General features: G+C 51.6%; 1 protein-coding gene across 1 annotated transcript; it reads left to right on the forward strand.

Annotated features, from left to right (window-relative positions):
- The first annotated feature begins 8,105 nt into the window (after positions 1-8,105).
- HSPB6 (heat shock protein family B (small) member 6) lies at positions 8,106-12,544 on the forward strand. The gene is made up of 3 exons (XM_066638912.1): positions 8,106-8,387; positions 10,549-10,671; positions 11,965-12,544. The coding sequence occupies exons 1-3, from the start codon at positions 8,184-8,186 to the stop codon at positions 12,160-12,162; spliced, it is 525 nt and encodes a 174-aa protein (XP_066495009.1). The 5' UTR covers positions 8,106-8,183; the 3' UTR covers positions 12,163-12,544.
- The last annotated feature ends 1,833 nt before the right edge of the window (positions 12,545-14,377 follow it).

Genomic DNA, 14,377 nt, shown 5'->3' on the forward strand with positions numbered 1-14,377 from the left:
TATACCATGATCTTGGAAGCTAAGCAGGGTCAGGCCTGGTTAGTACTTGGATGGGAGACCGCCTGGGAATACCGGGTGCTGTAGGCTTATACCATGATCTCGGAAGCTAAGCAGGGTCAGGCCTGGTTAGTACTTGGGTGGGAGACCGCCTGGGAATACCGGGTGCTGTAGGCTTATACCATGATCTCGGAAGCTAAGCAGGGTCAGGCCTGGTTAGTACTTGGGTGGGAGACCGCCTGGGAATACCGGGTGCTGTAGGCTTATACCATGATCTCGGAAGCTAAGCAGGGTCAGGCCTGGTTAGTACTTGGATGGGAGACCACTTGGGAATACTGGGTGCTGTAGGCTTATACCATAGTCTTTTGAGACTGAAGGTTGCCAACCATCTTGACTCAGCAAGCATCATAAATGAACGGACTGCATTTCCATTCACTGGAAGGTTCCATCTCCTAAAAAGGTGGATGTGAGTTGGGGAGTGGACTGACAGGGAACATAAAATTCCTGCTTTTTTTCTTCAGGGGAAGGAGGAGGCTAGTTGGAGGCTATAACTGCAACAGTAGCAAACCTGTGCATCCAACCCAGGTGAGAGCATCCTTCCAGTCTTTTGATGTCATTAGGAAGAAGCTCTGTAATCACCCCCACCCTCTCCCTAACTGAGAAGCCAGCATCTCTGCTACACAATTCCTCTATTGTTCAGGACCTGTATGGATGCAGCTGGTTGAGCTCACCTAGCTGGTTACATCCCCACCCAGCCCTGCAGGCAGCAGCTGGGTAGGGCTGCTGAGCCAAGCAGTCTTTACCCTACCTTGTTCTGAGCCTATTAAAAATCCATCACTAACATATTCCAGCAGGCCAGACAGCGCCAACGGCTTCGAAACATTTTTTCTAATAAAAAGAAGTCACGCCGAACTGACTCTGGCAATTTTTATTGTTTTAAGCTGGCCTCCAAAACTAACATTCTCGGCATCGCAGAACAGTGTGGCCTTATTGTCACAAAGTACCCTGTTCTCCAAATCTCTAGGGTTCTGGAGTTAATGTGGGGGGGGGGGAACCTCTTAAAAGTGGGCAATTTGGGGTGCAAACCCTGTGCCCCAAAGATGCCAAGCTAAGCGGAAACTGATTGGCTGGAGATTTGGGACAGACAAAAAAGGAGGGAGGTTGTCACACACAGCACATCATTAGCCTGGGGAATTCATGGCCACAAGATGTGAGGATGGGCGCCGGCTTCGGTGGCTTTAAAAGGGGTGTGGGCAAATTCATGGAGGGCAGGTCTATCAGTGGGGACCAGTAATGATGGTTATGTGCTACTTCCCAGTTTAGCATCAGCCATGCCTTGGAATACCAACTGCAGGGAAGCAGTGACAGAGAGCTGCATGTATTTTTCTTCTGCTTGTGGGCTTCCCAGGAGTAATTGATGGGCCACTGTTGGAAATAGAATGCTGGACGTGAGCCTTGGGCCAGATCCCGCAGAGTTGGCAACCTTCAGTCTCGAAAGACTATGGTATCGCGCTCTGAAAGGTGGTTCTGGAACAGCGTCTAGTGTGGCTGAAAAGGCCGATTCGGGAGTGACAATCCCTTCCACACTGGGAGCAAGTGCATTCTGTCCCTGGCCTGTCTCCCTGGCTATGGGCCTTCCTTCTTTGCCTCTTAGCCTCAGACTGTTGGCCAAGTGTCTCTTCAAACTGGGAAAGGCCATGTTGCACAGCCTGCCTCCAAGCGGGCCGCTCAGAGGCCAGGGTTTCCCACTTGTTGAGGTCCACTCCTAAGGCCTTCAGATCCCTCTTGCAGATGTCCTTGTATCGCAGCTGTGGTCTACCTGTAGGGCGCTTTCCTTGCACGAGTTCTCCATAGAGGAGATCCTTTGGGATCCGGCCATCATCCATTCTCACGACATGACCGAGCCAACGCAGGCGTCTCTGTTTCAGTAGTGCATACATGCTAGGGATTCCAGCACGTTCCAGGACTGTGTTGTTTGGAACTTTGTCCTGCCAGGTGATGCCGATAATACGTCGGAGGCAGCGCATGTGGAAAGCATTCAGTTTCCTCTCCTGTTGTGAGTGAAGAGTCCATGACTCGCTGCAGTACAGAAGTGTACTCAGGACGCAAGCTCTGTAGACCTGGATCTTGGTATGTTCCGTCAGCTTCTTGTTGGACCAGACTCTCTTTGTGAGTCTGGAAAACGTGGTAGCTGCTTTACCGATGCGTTTGTTTAGCTCAGTATCGAGAGAAAGAGTGTCGGAGATCGTTGAGCCAAGGTACACAAAGTCATGGACAACCTCCAGTTCATGCGCAGAGATTGTGATGCAGGGAGGTGAGTCCACATCCTGAACCATGACCTGTGTTTTCTCCAGGCTGATCGTCAGTTCAAAATCTTGGCAGGCCTTGCTAAAACGATCCATGAGCTGCTGGAGATCTTTGGCAGAGTGGGTAGTGACAGCTGCATCGTCGGCAAAGAGGAAGTCATGCAGACATTTCAGCTGGACTTTGGACTTTGCTCTCAGTCTGGAGAGGTTGAAGAGCTTTCCGTCTGATCTGGTCCGGAGATAGATGCCTTCTGTTGCAGTTCCAAAGGCCTGCTTCAGCAGGACAGCGAAGAAGATCCCAAACAAGGTTGGTGCAAGAACACAGCCCTGCTTCACGCCGCTTCGGATGTCAAAGGGGTCTGATGTGGAGCCATCAAAGACAACAGTGCCCTTCATGTCCTTGTGGAAGGATCTGATGATGCTGAGGAGCCTGGGTGGACATCCAATCTTGGGGAGAATCTTGAAGAGGCCGTCCCTGCTGACCAGGTCGAAAGCCTTCGTGAGATCTATGAAGGCTATAAAGAGCGGCTGTCGTTGTTCCCTGCATTTCTCCTGCAGTTGTCTAAGGGAGAATACCATATCAGATCCCGCAGAGCTTTTCTTACATTCATAGGACTTGGCAAGAACCACCTTCTTTTGGCACATCTCCAGTTACTTCTCCGTAACTCTCCGGATGTCCTGGTGCCGGGGTGACTTTGGCATCACTGCCCCATTGAACTGCATTGTCAGTTCCCATGTGAGGACTGATGCAGGTGAATCGCCAATCAGATCCAGAGGTAAGCAATTGGATCCAGTGCTGAGTCAATTTTGCACATTCTTTTTGGTTGTCCTCTGAATTACAATCCCAGGGGAGAGTGCTTGAGAGATGAATTGGAGAAGAGAAACAAGTGGGGAGAGGGATGCCTTCCTCTCCCTTTGCTGCTTCTCCGTTCTAATTTTGTTTCCAACACTTTCCTTCTTTCATTAAAAAACTGATACCAGTAGCTGACTGAGGGCCCAATCTTATCCAATTTTCCAGTGCCGGTACACCTGTGCCAATGGGGACATGTACTACTTCCTGAGTTGGGGAGGCAGTCACAGAGGCCTCCTTAAGGATCATTTGTCCCCTTACCTTGGGGCTGCACCAGAGCTGGAAAATTGGATAGGGTTGAGCCCTTACACATTTGCACATATCTGTAGAATTGGGTTTTTGGAGTAAATGTGCTTATGAATATTGCATATTCTGTTGATCTGAATTGGAAAACAAGCTTCCCTTGAAACTGAAGTGCTAAACTTTGGCTGGGTTGGTGTAATGGCAGATCAGAAGATCATCAGGTGGATGATGTGGTGTTGACAGCTATTCCCTGTTTTGACAGCTGGTTGACAGCTCTGGGAAGGGCAGGGCTGGCTCCACAGCTGTAATCAATCAAGGCCAATGGGACTCTGATGGACACCTGAGCTTCATTTGAACTTGATGGAACTTTGAATGGACAAGGACTGAAGGGATGGCTCACCTGAGCCTAATTTGGAGCTAATGAGGTAGCTCACAGCTGAGCTGCATTTGGATCATGAGACATCCAAGGATAAAAGGCAGCTTTGGAAGGAGACAGAGCTACCCTGACCCAGGACCAAGAGCAGGACGCTGACCCAGCCAGAAGCTGGACCCTGACCCAGAGCAAGGAGCAGGACACTGACCAGAGGGAGGACCCTGACCCAGAGCCAGAAGCGGGACGCTGACTCAGAGGAAGCTGGATACTGACCCAGAGGGAAACCCGGATGGACCCACACTGGGAGAAGGGGACTGCCAGAACTCTGCTGGAGGACACAGAAGAGAGGCCTGCCAGGACCCTGCTGAAGGAGGCACTCTGCTGGAGAGAACACTGCTGGAGAGGAGGAACTCTACTGCAGAAGATTGGACTGGGAAGACTGGACTATGCTTTGGAGACTGGATTGGACTTCGACTGGAGGCTTCAGACCTCTACCCACTAAGTTAAGTGGAGTTTTGGGGAGGGAAAGCCTCTGGACAAGAGAACTTGCAGGGAGTGCATGTGTTTGTAGCAATGAATTCTTGTTAATTGCTATAGATAAGAAGTTCTGTGTTTATTCCTTTGCACACCACAGCTGTGCTTCTTGGAAAAGGGGGGTGTTAATTAGCCAAAAAGGGGGCATTAGAAGGGAGTTGGGATATTTGGCAGAACAGCTGGGCTCCTTACGTAATGGATGCCTCTTTTTGTATTCTCCCCTCCCCCCCAGTTCTTTCCAATATACAAAGAGTTGTATTAGTCCCAAACAATTGTGTGAATGCATGTTTGAGCTAACTCTTTAGCATGCTACAGTTTTGGTTGCATCAATTTAGAGTAGACAGACATGCAGGGATGTTGCTGGGGTGGAGGTCAGGTTGTGTGCCGGCCAAGGGCCCAGGCAGCCAATCCAATCCCAGAAGCCTCAGTGGCAGTGCCCAACAGAGGGTGGGTGGCGTGCCATGGAAGGCCTAGTGAAGGACTCTTTTCCAGGGCACCCAACACTGCAAGTATGTCTGGCCACCCTCGTCTCCTCCATTATCTGCTTGGAGACTAGTTCATTCCCAGCTTGCACCATTGGGATAATCCTATGAAACAAATCCAAAAAATTGCATTTGTAAGCAACCCTGTGCAAGGAGGAGACTGCAGGAATTGCTGAGCCCTCCCTTGGATTTATGGAGACCTCTTAGAGATTCCTGTTTCTGTGTGGCTGGTTCCAGGACCCTGCCCGGAGCTAGGGAATGGCAAGCAAGCTACGACACATGCCAAAGGGAACAGAGATTGGGTGGTTAGGTTGAGACGGCATAATGATCCAGAATCATCAGACTCAGCATTCATGCCTTATTAATTTTTTTAATGCTTAAGGCTGCTGTCCTAAAAGCATTTACTAAGAAGTAAGCCTCCATTAGACACAGTGCAATTTAATTCCGCATAAGTGTTCATAGGGATTGTGCAGTTAAGCTCTTTGTATACATAAGAACAGCCCTGCTGGATCAGGTGATAGGCCCATCTAGTCCAGCTTCCTGTATCTCACAGTGGCCCATCAAATGCCCCAGGGAGCACACAGGACAGCAAGAGACCTGCATCCTGATGTCCTCCTTTGCATAGGGACATAGTGCATATATGATGCACCCATCTTTGACTGGAGTGCCAACATGGCCTATTTTTGGCTCTGGACTATGGTGACTCATGGCTTCATCACCTCCTGAATGGGTTCCTGCAATGCAATCCATGTGGGGCTGCCTCTGAAGACCCTTCTGGAAGCATCAGCTGCTTAGACGCTGGCCAATGCGAGATGATTTGAACATGTCTCACCATTGTTGTCCCAAAGTCCAGGCAATGACTCCTCCTGATGGCCTTTTAAAGCCCTGCATGCTGTGGTGCCAGGATACCCAGCCTTTCTTTGTATTATTATTATTATTATTTAATTTGAGAAATTGAATCAAATAACAGAGGGGTATAAATCTACACCTCTGTTAACACTGTCTTGTCCATGCCACTGTCCTCTGATGATGGGTTCCCTCCACCATCTGGAGAGGAGCAGCTAAAGAAGTGCAAATTTCACAAGGGAAAAAAATTCTGGGGCTGTGGAACTGGGGCTTGAACCAGTGGGTCACACAGCTAAGCTGCTGAGTATTGAACACACATCAGCTACCCACAAGTGACAAGATTTAGAATCTAATTTTTCCCATAGATGTTCATGGTGCTTGATTCAGAGTGAGAGAGGCAAGCCTCTGTCCCAATGAGCTTACAATCACAAAAAAAGGAAGTAGAAGGAAATGGAGGCAGGTCACTTGCTGGATGAGGCACTTGCTGATACTTTTTTTTAGGGCTGGTAGAATCCTACACCCCCCCCCCCATCCTCTTACACAAAGGGGAGAGAGGCGGTTACTGTGGCATTATCTTTAGAAAGACTTCCTTCCTCTCCATCAATAACTCTGAATGGGTGATGCACTGAACAGCTAGTGAAAGACATACTAGGGGGAAAATATGATTTTTTTTGTTCCCCCCCAATCACCAAAGTAGCCACGTTCCTGATTCAGATGTGACACCACTCATTTGAGTGGGCCCCCACAAGTAGTGTAATAAGAGCCCATATCTATGCAGAAGTAAGTCCTATTATAGTTAGTGGGGTTTACTCCCAAGTAAGTGTTAGGCAGTATTGTAGCTTCAGAGTGCTTATTTTAGAAGGATCTCAGCGTGGACACATGCATCTAGCAGCCCAATCCTAGGCATGTCTATCAGAAGTAAATCCCATTGTCGTAAATGGGGCTGGCTCCCAGGAAAATGTGCATAGGATCACAGCCTCTGAGCCCCACCCTGGGCACGTCTACTCGGAAGTAAACCCCACTGCAGTCACTGGGGCTGGCTCCCCGGAAAGCGTGCATGGGATCGCAGCCTCTGAGCCCCACCCTGGGCACGTCTACTCGGAAGTAAACCCCACTGTAGTCACTGGGGCTGGCTCCCAGGAAAGCGTGCATAGGATCGCAGCCTCTGAGCCCCACCCTGGGCACGTCTACTCGGAAGTAAACCCCACTGTAGTCACTGGGGATGGCTCCCCGGAAAGCGTGCATGGGATCGCAGCCTCTGAGCCCCACCCTGGGCACGTCTACTCGGAAGTAAACCCCACTGTAGTCACTGGGGCTGGCTCCCCGGAAAGCGTGCATGGGATCGCAGCCTCTGAGCCCCACCCTGGGCACGTCTACTCGGAAGTAAACCCCACTGTAGTCACTGGGGCTGGCTCCCCGGAAAGCGTGCATAGGATCGCAGCCTCTGAGCCCCACCCTGGGCACGTCTACTCGGAAGTAAACCCCACTGTAGTCAATGGGGCCGGCTCCCCGGAAAGCGTGCATAGGATCGCAGCCTCTGAGCCCCACCCTGGGCAAGTCTACTTGGAAGTAAACCCCACTGTAGTCAATGGGGCTGGCTCCCAGGAAAGCGCGCATAGGATCGGAGCTTCTGAGCCCCATCCTGGGCACGTCTACTCGGAAGTAAACCCCACTGTAGTCAATGGGGCCGGCTCCCCGGAAAGCGTGCATAGGATCGCAGCCTCTGAGCCCCACCCTAGGCAAGTCTACTTGGAAGTAAACCCCACTGTAGTCAATGGGGCCGGCTCCCAGGAAAGCGTGCATAGGATCGCAGCCTCTGAGCCCCACCCTGGGCACGTCTACTCGGAAGTAAACCCCACTGTAGTCACTGGGGCTGGCTCCCCGGAAAGCGTGCATAGGATCGCAGCCTCTGAGGCCCACCCTGGGCACGTCTACTCGGAAGTAAACTCCACTGTAGTCAATGGGGCCGGCTCCCCGGAAAGCGTGCATAGGATCGCAGCCTCTGAGCCCCACCCTGGGCACGTCTACTCGGAAGTAAACCCCACTGTAGTCAATGGGGCCGGCTCCCCGGAAAGCGTGCATAGGATCGCAGCCTCTGAGCCCCACCCTGGGCACGTCTACTCGGAAGTAAACCCCACTGTAGTCAATGGGGCTGGCTCCCAGGAAAGCGCGCATAGGATCGGAGCCTCTGAGCCCCATCCTGGGCACGTCTACTCGGAAGTAAACCCCACTGTAGTCAATGGGGCTGGCTCCCCGGAAAGTGTGCACAGGCTTGCAGCCCAGCCGGGAAGGCAAGGATGAGTCCCGGAGGGAAGGCGCTCGGCTCTTGGGACGCGCCCAGGAGAGTCTTGCGCGCCGGTGCGCTCTGGCGCTCCGCTCTGTGCGCTCCGCAGCTCCGCCCCGCGTCTGGCCGCTGCCGGCGGGCTCGCGAAGGCTCCAGCGCCTTCCGAGGGGGCGGGCCCGCCGGCTTATAAGGCGGCTGCGAGGGGAGGCGGCTGCATCCTTGCGCGCTCCCCGATCGGCGGCTCTTGGAGAGGTTCGCAGGCTCCGCCATGGACATCGCCATCCACCACCCGTGGCTGCGCCAGCCCTTCGGCTTCCGCGGTCTCTTCCCCAGCCGGCTCTTCGACCAGCGGTTCGGCGAGGGGCTGCTGGAGACCGACCTGTTCTCCAGCGCGCTCAGCCCCTTCTGCATGCGGGCGCCGGCCTTGCACATGCCCGCCATGCCCAACTTGCCCGAGACGGGCATGTCGGAGGTGAGTCTGCCTGGCCTTGAAGGCGGGGTGTGACGTGTTTGCCTGGCTCTCAGATCCAGGCCGCTTTCAGTCTGGACGCGTGGGTTCCTGAGCATGTGCAGAATGCTGGCCACCTCCTGCCTGCCTGGAGTGTCTTTCTTTGCCTCTCTGTAATGGCAAGACCTTGGCTAATAACCAATGGCAAGACCCCATGGTCTATTTTAGGGCACGGTCCTGTGCTTGTCTACTCAGAAGGAAGCCCCCTTGAATTCAATGTGACTTGCTCCCAGGTAAGTAAGTGTGCACAGGACTGCAGCTGTACAGCCCAATCCTATGCATGTCTGCTCGGAAGTAAGTCCCATTAGAGTCAAAGGGGCTTGCTCCCAGGAAAGTGTGGCTAGGATTGGGCTGTTTGCTGCTGCTGCTGCTGCTGGGTGGGTTGGTGCGGCAGCCTGGCCATCGGCAGTGCCAGTGGGTGAAGGTGAGCGATGAAGGAGAGGGTGCCAAGGGGCTAGATTGCAAACAGGCAGCGCTGCCTATTATGGTAACATTCTTCAGCCTGTCCCTGCCGGGGAAACAATGCCAGCTGGGTAGGTTTGCCTGGCCTGGCACTGCTCTGCCTCTGAACCCCACCAACACTATAGGATTTCCCTGTTGGATTTTGGCCTGTAGCTGCTTTAACTGTGGGGCTTGGATTTCTTATGATTAAGACAGCAGAGGGGTGTGTGTGTGTATTTTGCTTTAAGGGCTGGTGCATTTGCCCCAACCCTTAAGCCAGCCACTTACCTGAGCAAGAACTCTGTGTAGCCTTGCAGTGGTCCACATTAGCTCATTCAATTCCCCCCTCCCCTCCCCAGTGATTTAAGTGGTACTTGACACCTTCTCCTCCTTCTGTCTTTTTACTGCTTTCTCCAAGTTGCAGCATCATGTTCCTTGGCAGAGCTTTTACTTCTGTGTTTTCAAGGCTGTGGGCTCTATATTTAGAGCGAATGACTTGTGGGGTGTGTTTCTGAGCGGAGAACGTTGTATGCACTTCCACTAACGAGGAAGGATCCTTTTAAAAATAATAATAATAATAATAAAAAAATAATGAGCTCTCGCCTGTGCTCCAAGGGGCAGTGGAAGCCTCGGGAAGTGTGCGTGAGTACCTTCTCGAAAGGCCCTGGCTGGTCGGAAGTCTCTCACCAGCCTGCAGCACCTGTTTCTCGCGGTTGCCAAGCTGTCGCTGCAGAAGGGGTGGGCATGTCGGGTTTGCCATGGAGCTGTGAACAAGCTGGTCTGCTTCTAGGTGATGCCCAGATTTGAAGCACCAACGCTGAAAGCTGGTGTGACTGCAGCTTAATTCCCTGCATGCTTTTCCTGCTGCTGACTTGACTTGTCCCTGCCCCCTAGGAAATACATACAGGGGTTGTAGCCTCCTTGGAGATGGGTGTGCATGTGGGGCTTGAGCTTAGCTTGTCCCTCAATCTGTTAGCAGGGGAAAGGGAGGTTGAGCTTGGGAGTTCTATGCTTGAAGTCTGAGAGCCAGGATGGTGCAGTAGTAGTTTGGGAGTTGGATTGAGGCCTGGCAGATCCAGATTCAAATCCCTGCTCAACCATAAAGCTTCCTTACTGACTCTGGGCTAGTCATTCTCTCTCAGCTGCACCTATCTTACAGGATTGTTGTAAGGCAAAAAAGTGGGGAGGAATCATCTACACCACCCTGAACTCCTTAGGGGAAAGGTAGTATAAAAATACCAAAAATAAATAAGAAAATCCTGCTTCCTGTGGCCTTTGAGAACATATAGTAGTCCATATGGTCTCTGATATGATCATCTCAGAGGCTACAGGTCTTTCCCAGCTTCTCCCTTCCTGAGATAATTAAAAGCCAGGGAAGCCAGGCACTGAATTGGGGGAAGCTTCTACCTGCAAAACAAGAGCTGTCCAGCTGTTCTCCCCTTCCATGCAAGTTTATCTTGGGGGTAAGAATTTCTAGAGGAGATGTCGCAGGGTGTGCATGTGGGATGCACACAGCCTTGCCACTCTAAAGCTTTGCCCCCTTGCTGCAGCTGCTCTCGTGATCAGCCCTGCCTGGATCCATCCTGTTGATGAGCTGAAAGAATGTCCATGTTGGCGCCAACGTGGGTAGAATAATCCAGATTTCATTTTTGGTAAACTTTTTTCTCCCCCCCCCCTTTTCCAGGTGAAGATGGACAAAGACAAATTCTCCGTGTTGCTGGATGTGAAGCATTTTGCCCCAGAGGAGCTGACTGTCAAGGTGGTGGGCGATTACATTGAGGTGCATGCCAAACATGAGGAGCGCCCGGTACGTAGCTTCCCCCAGGATCTGTAGCACGACCTGGGGCCGTGTATTATAGGTAGAATCAGCAAGCAAGGGCGCAGTCCTCACAACTTTCCAGCACTGGCATAGCTGTGCCAGTGGGGCATGTGCTGCATCCTGCAGTTGGGGGGGGTGTGGTGGTCATGGAGGCCTCCTCCAGGTAAGGCAGTGTTTGTTCCCTTACCTTGGAGTTGCATTGTCCTTACCTCCGTGCTGCGAAGTTGGTTAGGATTGTGCCCTAAGGCTGTAATCCTTCCAGGGAAATCTGTTGTATTAGGTCTCTTGATTAGGTTGAGATTGCAAGAGCCCACAAAGTTGTCATTTTTACACTGGCCCAAGTGCAGTCGTGAAACTAGCCAGTGCAGAAGTTGCTTGACAATCTCTCTGAGAGATATTTAGAGGGGAGCCTGAATGTCCATGGACTGTGTTTGGGTGGTGACCTTCTTGCCAAGTGGTTGCAGAGCCGGCCCTTTGTTGGAACCAATTCTTCTTGGGTCAAAAAATGTGCTGAAGGTCAGTCAAAAGCCAAGACAGGCTTTTGACTACCCATCCCTGTCAGGTAGGGTCTAGTCATGGAAAGACCTAAACCCATCTGAGCTTCTGAATAGTCAAAGCATGCCCCCCCCCCCCCCAGAGCGGGGCCAGGCAGGGCCACCCATGAGGCAAGTGGAAGCAGCCACTTCAGGTAGGCAGCTGGCATGGGTGGCAGGTTGATAGGGGAGGATGCTCTGCTTGCACCCTGCACCACTCACCCACTGTGTGCTGGGCCACCTAGTGGCAGCTCCTAGAGGCCAACTCTTGAGCTAGCAGGAATTTAGCCACTGCTGCCATTCCTTCCCTCTCCAGGGTCTAGAATATGATTGGAAAAGCATGGTAACTGAAGTTCCTTAGGGTGAGAACCAGCCTTTAGCTGGCAAAAACTGCAGCTGATAGCACTGCCATTGTTTCCTGGTAGCTCTCAAGGGTCTGGAGAGGGATGTGGAGGACGACAGCCATGTACATATGCATTGCCCAAAAAGGGGCAGTGGCCCTAGGTCCAAAGCATGCTGGGGAATAGGGATTCCCTTGTCTCCATGGGACATAAGAAACAGCCAGCTGGCTCAGCAGTTACCTGCCCACCCACAATGGGAGACTGGCATCAGCGCTCTAGGACTAGCAATAGCTAGAAGGATCTAGAATGTACCTTTTTAATTTTTTGCTCCTGCCTGCCTTATTTTACAAGGGGGAAACTGCCCTCACTTATTACTCACTTTGCATGTCTTCCCTCCATTTCCACAGGATGAGCATGGCTATGTCTCCCGGGAATTCCACCGCCGCTACATGGCCCCCAAGGGCGTTGATCCGGCAGCGATCACCTCCGCACTCTCTCCAGATGGTATACTGTCCATCACTGCACCCACTGTGCCTTGTGTTACCTCGCCGGAGCGCACCATTCCCATCAGCCGCCAGGAGAAGCCTGCCGTCACTGGAAAATAATCTGGCACGCGGCTTGGCTTGCTTTTGTCCCATAGCCAGAAGCCAGCACCTTGGGCCTCCTCTTCCCTTGCTTGTAGCTCCAAGGGCTGTTTACTCTAAGCCTGTAAGGAAGTGACATCCTCCTCCTTCCCCGCTGCTTTCTGCTGGGGGTCAAGATGGCAGAGACTATCACCTGATCTTCTTTCGTGGTACTTTCCCTGCTCTTGAATAGGATCTTCCAGGAGTAGACATCAAGCTTTCTCTGTACCGCCTGTTCATGCTGAACGATCTGCTTTTTGTATAAATATGGATACTTAAATGTCATGTATTTTTGCTCTAAAAATTAAAAGCCATTGTAAAACCCTAAAAATGGATATTTGCTAATAAATTCGATGTAATTGCCCTTGAGTGTGTATGTTGTACAAGTGCATTTGGTAGAGAGGACAGCTCATGCCAGGATAGAGGGAGGTACAGCTGTGGATCATGGGAGAAGGTTTTCGTGCATTGTGTTTGCAGAAGGGAGACACATGCATAGCTATGGAAACTTCAAGCCAATGAATACAGATCAGATTGACTCCAACTACAGGTTTCTGGATTAACAAGGCTTACAGTGCCATTCAAACCTATGCTGGTACGGCCAAGCCACATGCTGTATCCCATGCAGGTTGGGAGGCTGCTGGAGGTCACCTTGGGATAGGGGGATATTTACCCCTTTACCCTTTGTTGAAGCCCAGCCTGCCTTATAGGACCACTCAACTCTGTACCAGTTATTTAGCTGGCACAAATCTGAGCGGCTAGTGTAATGATGCTGGGGCCACGGGTTACGACATGACATGCACTGCCACTCTCTCCCTGCCTAGGAACGCCATCCTACCACCCTCTCCCATCCCCTGTGCTACCTGGTGCAAACCTACCTCGCTTGGCTGGCACAGGGATGAGATCGGGCGGTAGTAGGCCGGCCCACATCCTTGTGCTGGCATGGCCTGATCCCAGCTTGGTGCACAAGTGTTTCACAACACGTTTGTGACACTCAGGAGCCAGTGCAGTGGGCCTGTATGGGCCCAAGTCAAGGTTTGGACTGGTCTGCCCAGCTTCTAAAGAGCAAAAGTTAAATGGCGGGAGCTTGGATGGTGGTAGCTGACCCTCACCAGCTTTCATTCAAGCTTCCTCTGAAACAATGAAGACAAAAATGATTTCAACCTGCAGTGATTATAGAACCTTAAGGCAATGTGGATGCTTGCTGGCACACACGAGGAAATGGCAACGGTGAGCTACATGCTATCTAAAGCGTACTTTAATACTATGGCAATAATATACAAAGCCCATTTTGAAACCTCTCCCAATTTAACACGGTGGGCTGCCTTCTGCTATGGGTGGCAGCTGAGATGACTTGGACACAAACAGATCAGGGGGTGGTACACCTTGAATGAGCCATGCAAAGGAAATTGCCTTTCAGGAAGCTAGCTGCTGTTGTGTTTCATTGCCAGTAAAGCAAGGGAGGAGGAGGTGGGACAGGCCAAGAGATTAATTAAAGGGGACGCCAATCCTGACGCAGCACTGCTCCTCGTGCCAATCCGCAGGAAGACAAAAACAGCAGGCTTTTCAGTAAGGGCAGTGGCCAGAACGTGGGAACGGCCCAGAAGTCAGCCGAGAGCAAAGCTTTGGACCAAAAGGCTCAGGGATCAGCCTGCCCTGCCTAAGAACAGATGAAAAGAATAACAATCGGCCTGTTTGTCAGTGCTTGCCTGTGCTAACTTAATTAGCTTCAGCACGTAGGAGGACATGTCAGACTGACTGGCCCCTGCCCAACTGAAAGTAGGAGTCAGTCTGTTCTGTCTTTAAAAGACTTACTGCTCAGAGAAAGCTTCCAAAATGCAAATCAGGTTGTGGTGGTGATTAAAATTTGAAAACTTTATTCTAATAGAATAGAATAGGGGCACTAGACCCCAGGGGAGAAGAAATGATGGCAAAAGGGGAATTTGGCCCTGGTGTATCATAAGACAGCCAGGCCATACGGCTGGCTCTAACTGCACAGGGCAGTAAGAAATAAAAGGCGCTTAAGGGATGCCCGTCGATTCTCCCAATTTCTCCAATGGATATGTTGCCTTCCCTTGCTGGGGCAGATGGCCCATGTGCCAAGTTTGTCCATCCATAGGACAAATGCTTAGGCCTGAGCTGTGGAGATGAATCACAGAGTTGGAAGGGACACACACGGTCATCTAGTCCAACCTCCTGC

Source organism: Tiliqua scincoides, chromosome 10 (genome assembly GCF_035046505.1).
Source record: "Tiliqua scincoides isolate rTilSci1 chromosome 10, rTilSci1.hap2, whole genome shotgun sequence".
Classification (NCBI taxonomy): Eukaryota; Metazoa; Chordata; class Lepidosauria; order Squamata; family Scincidae; genus Tiliqua; species Tiliqua scincoides.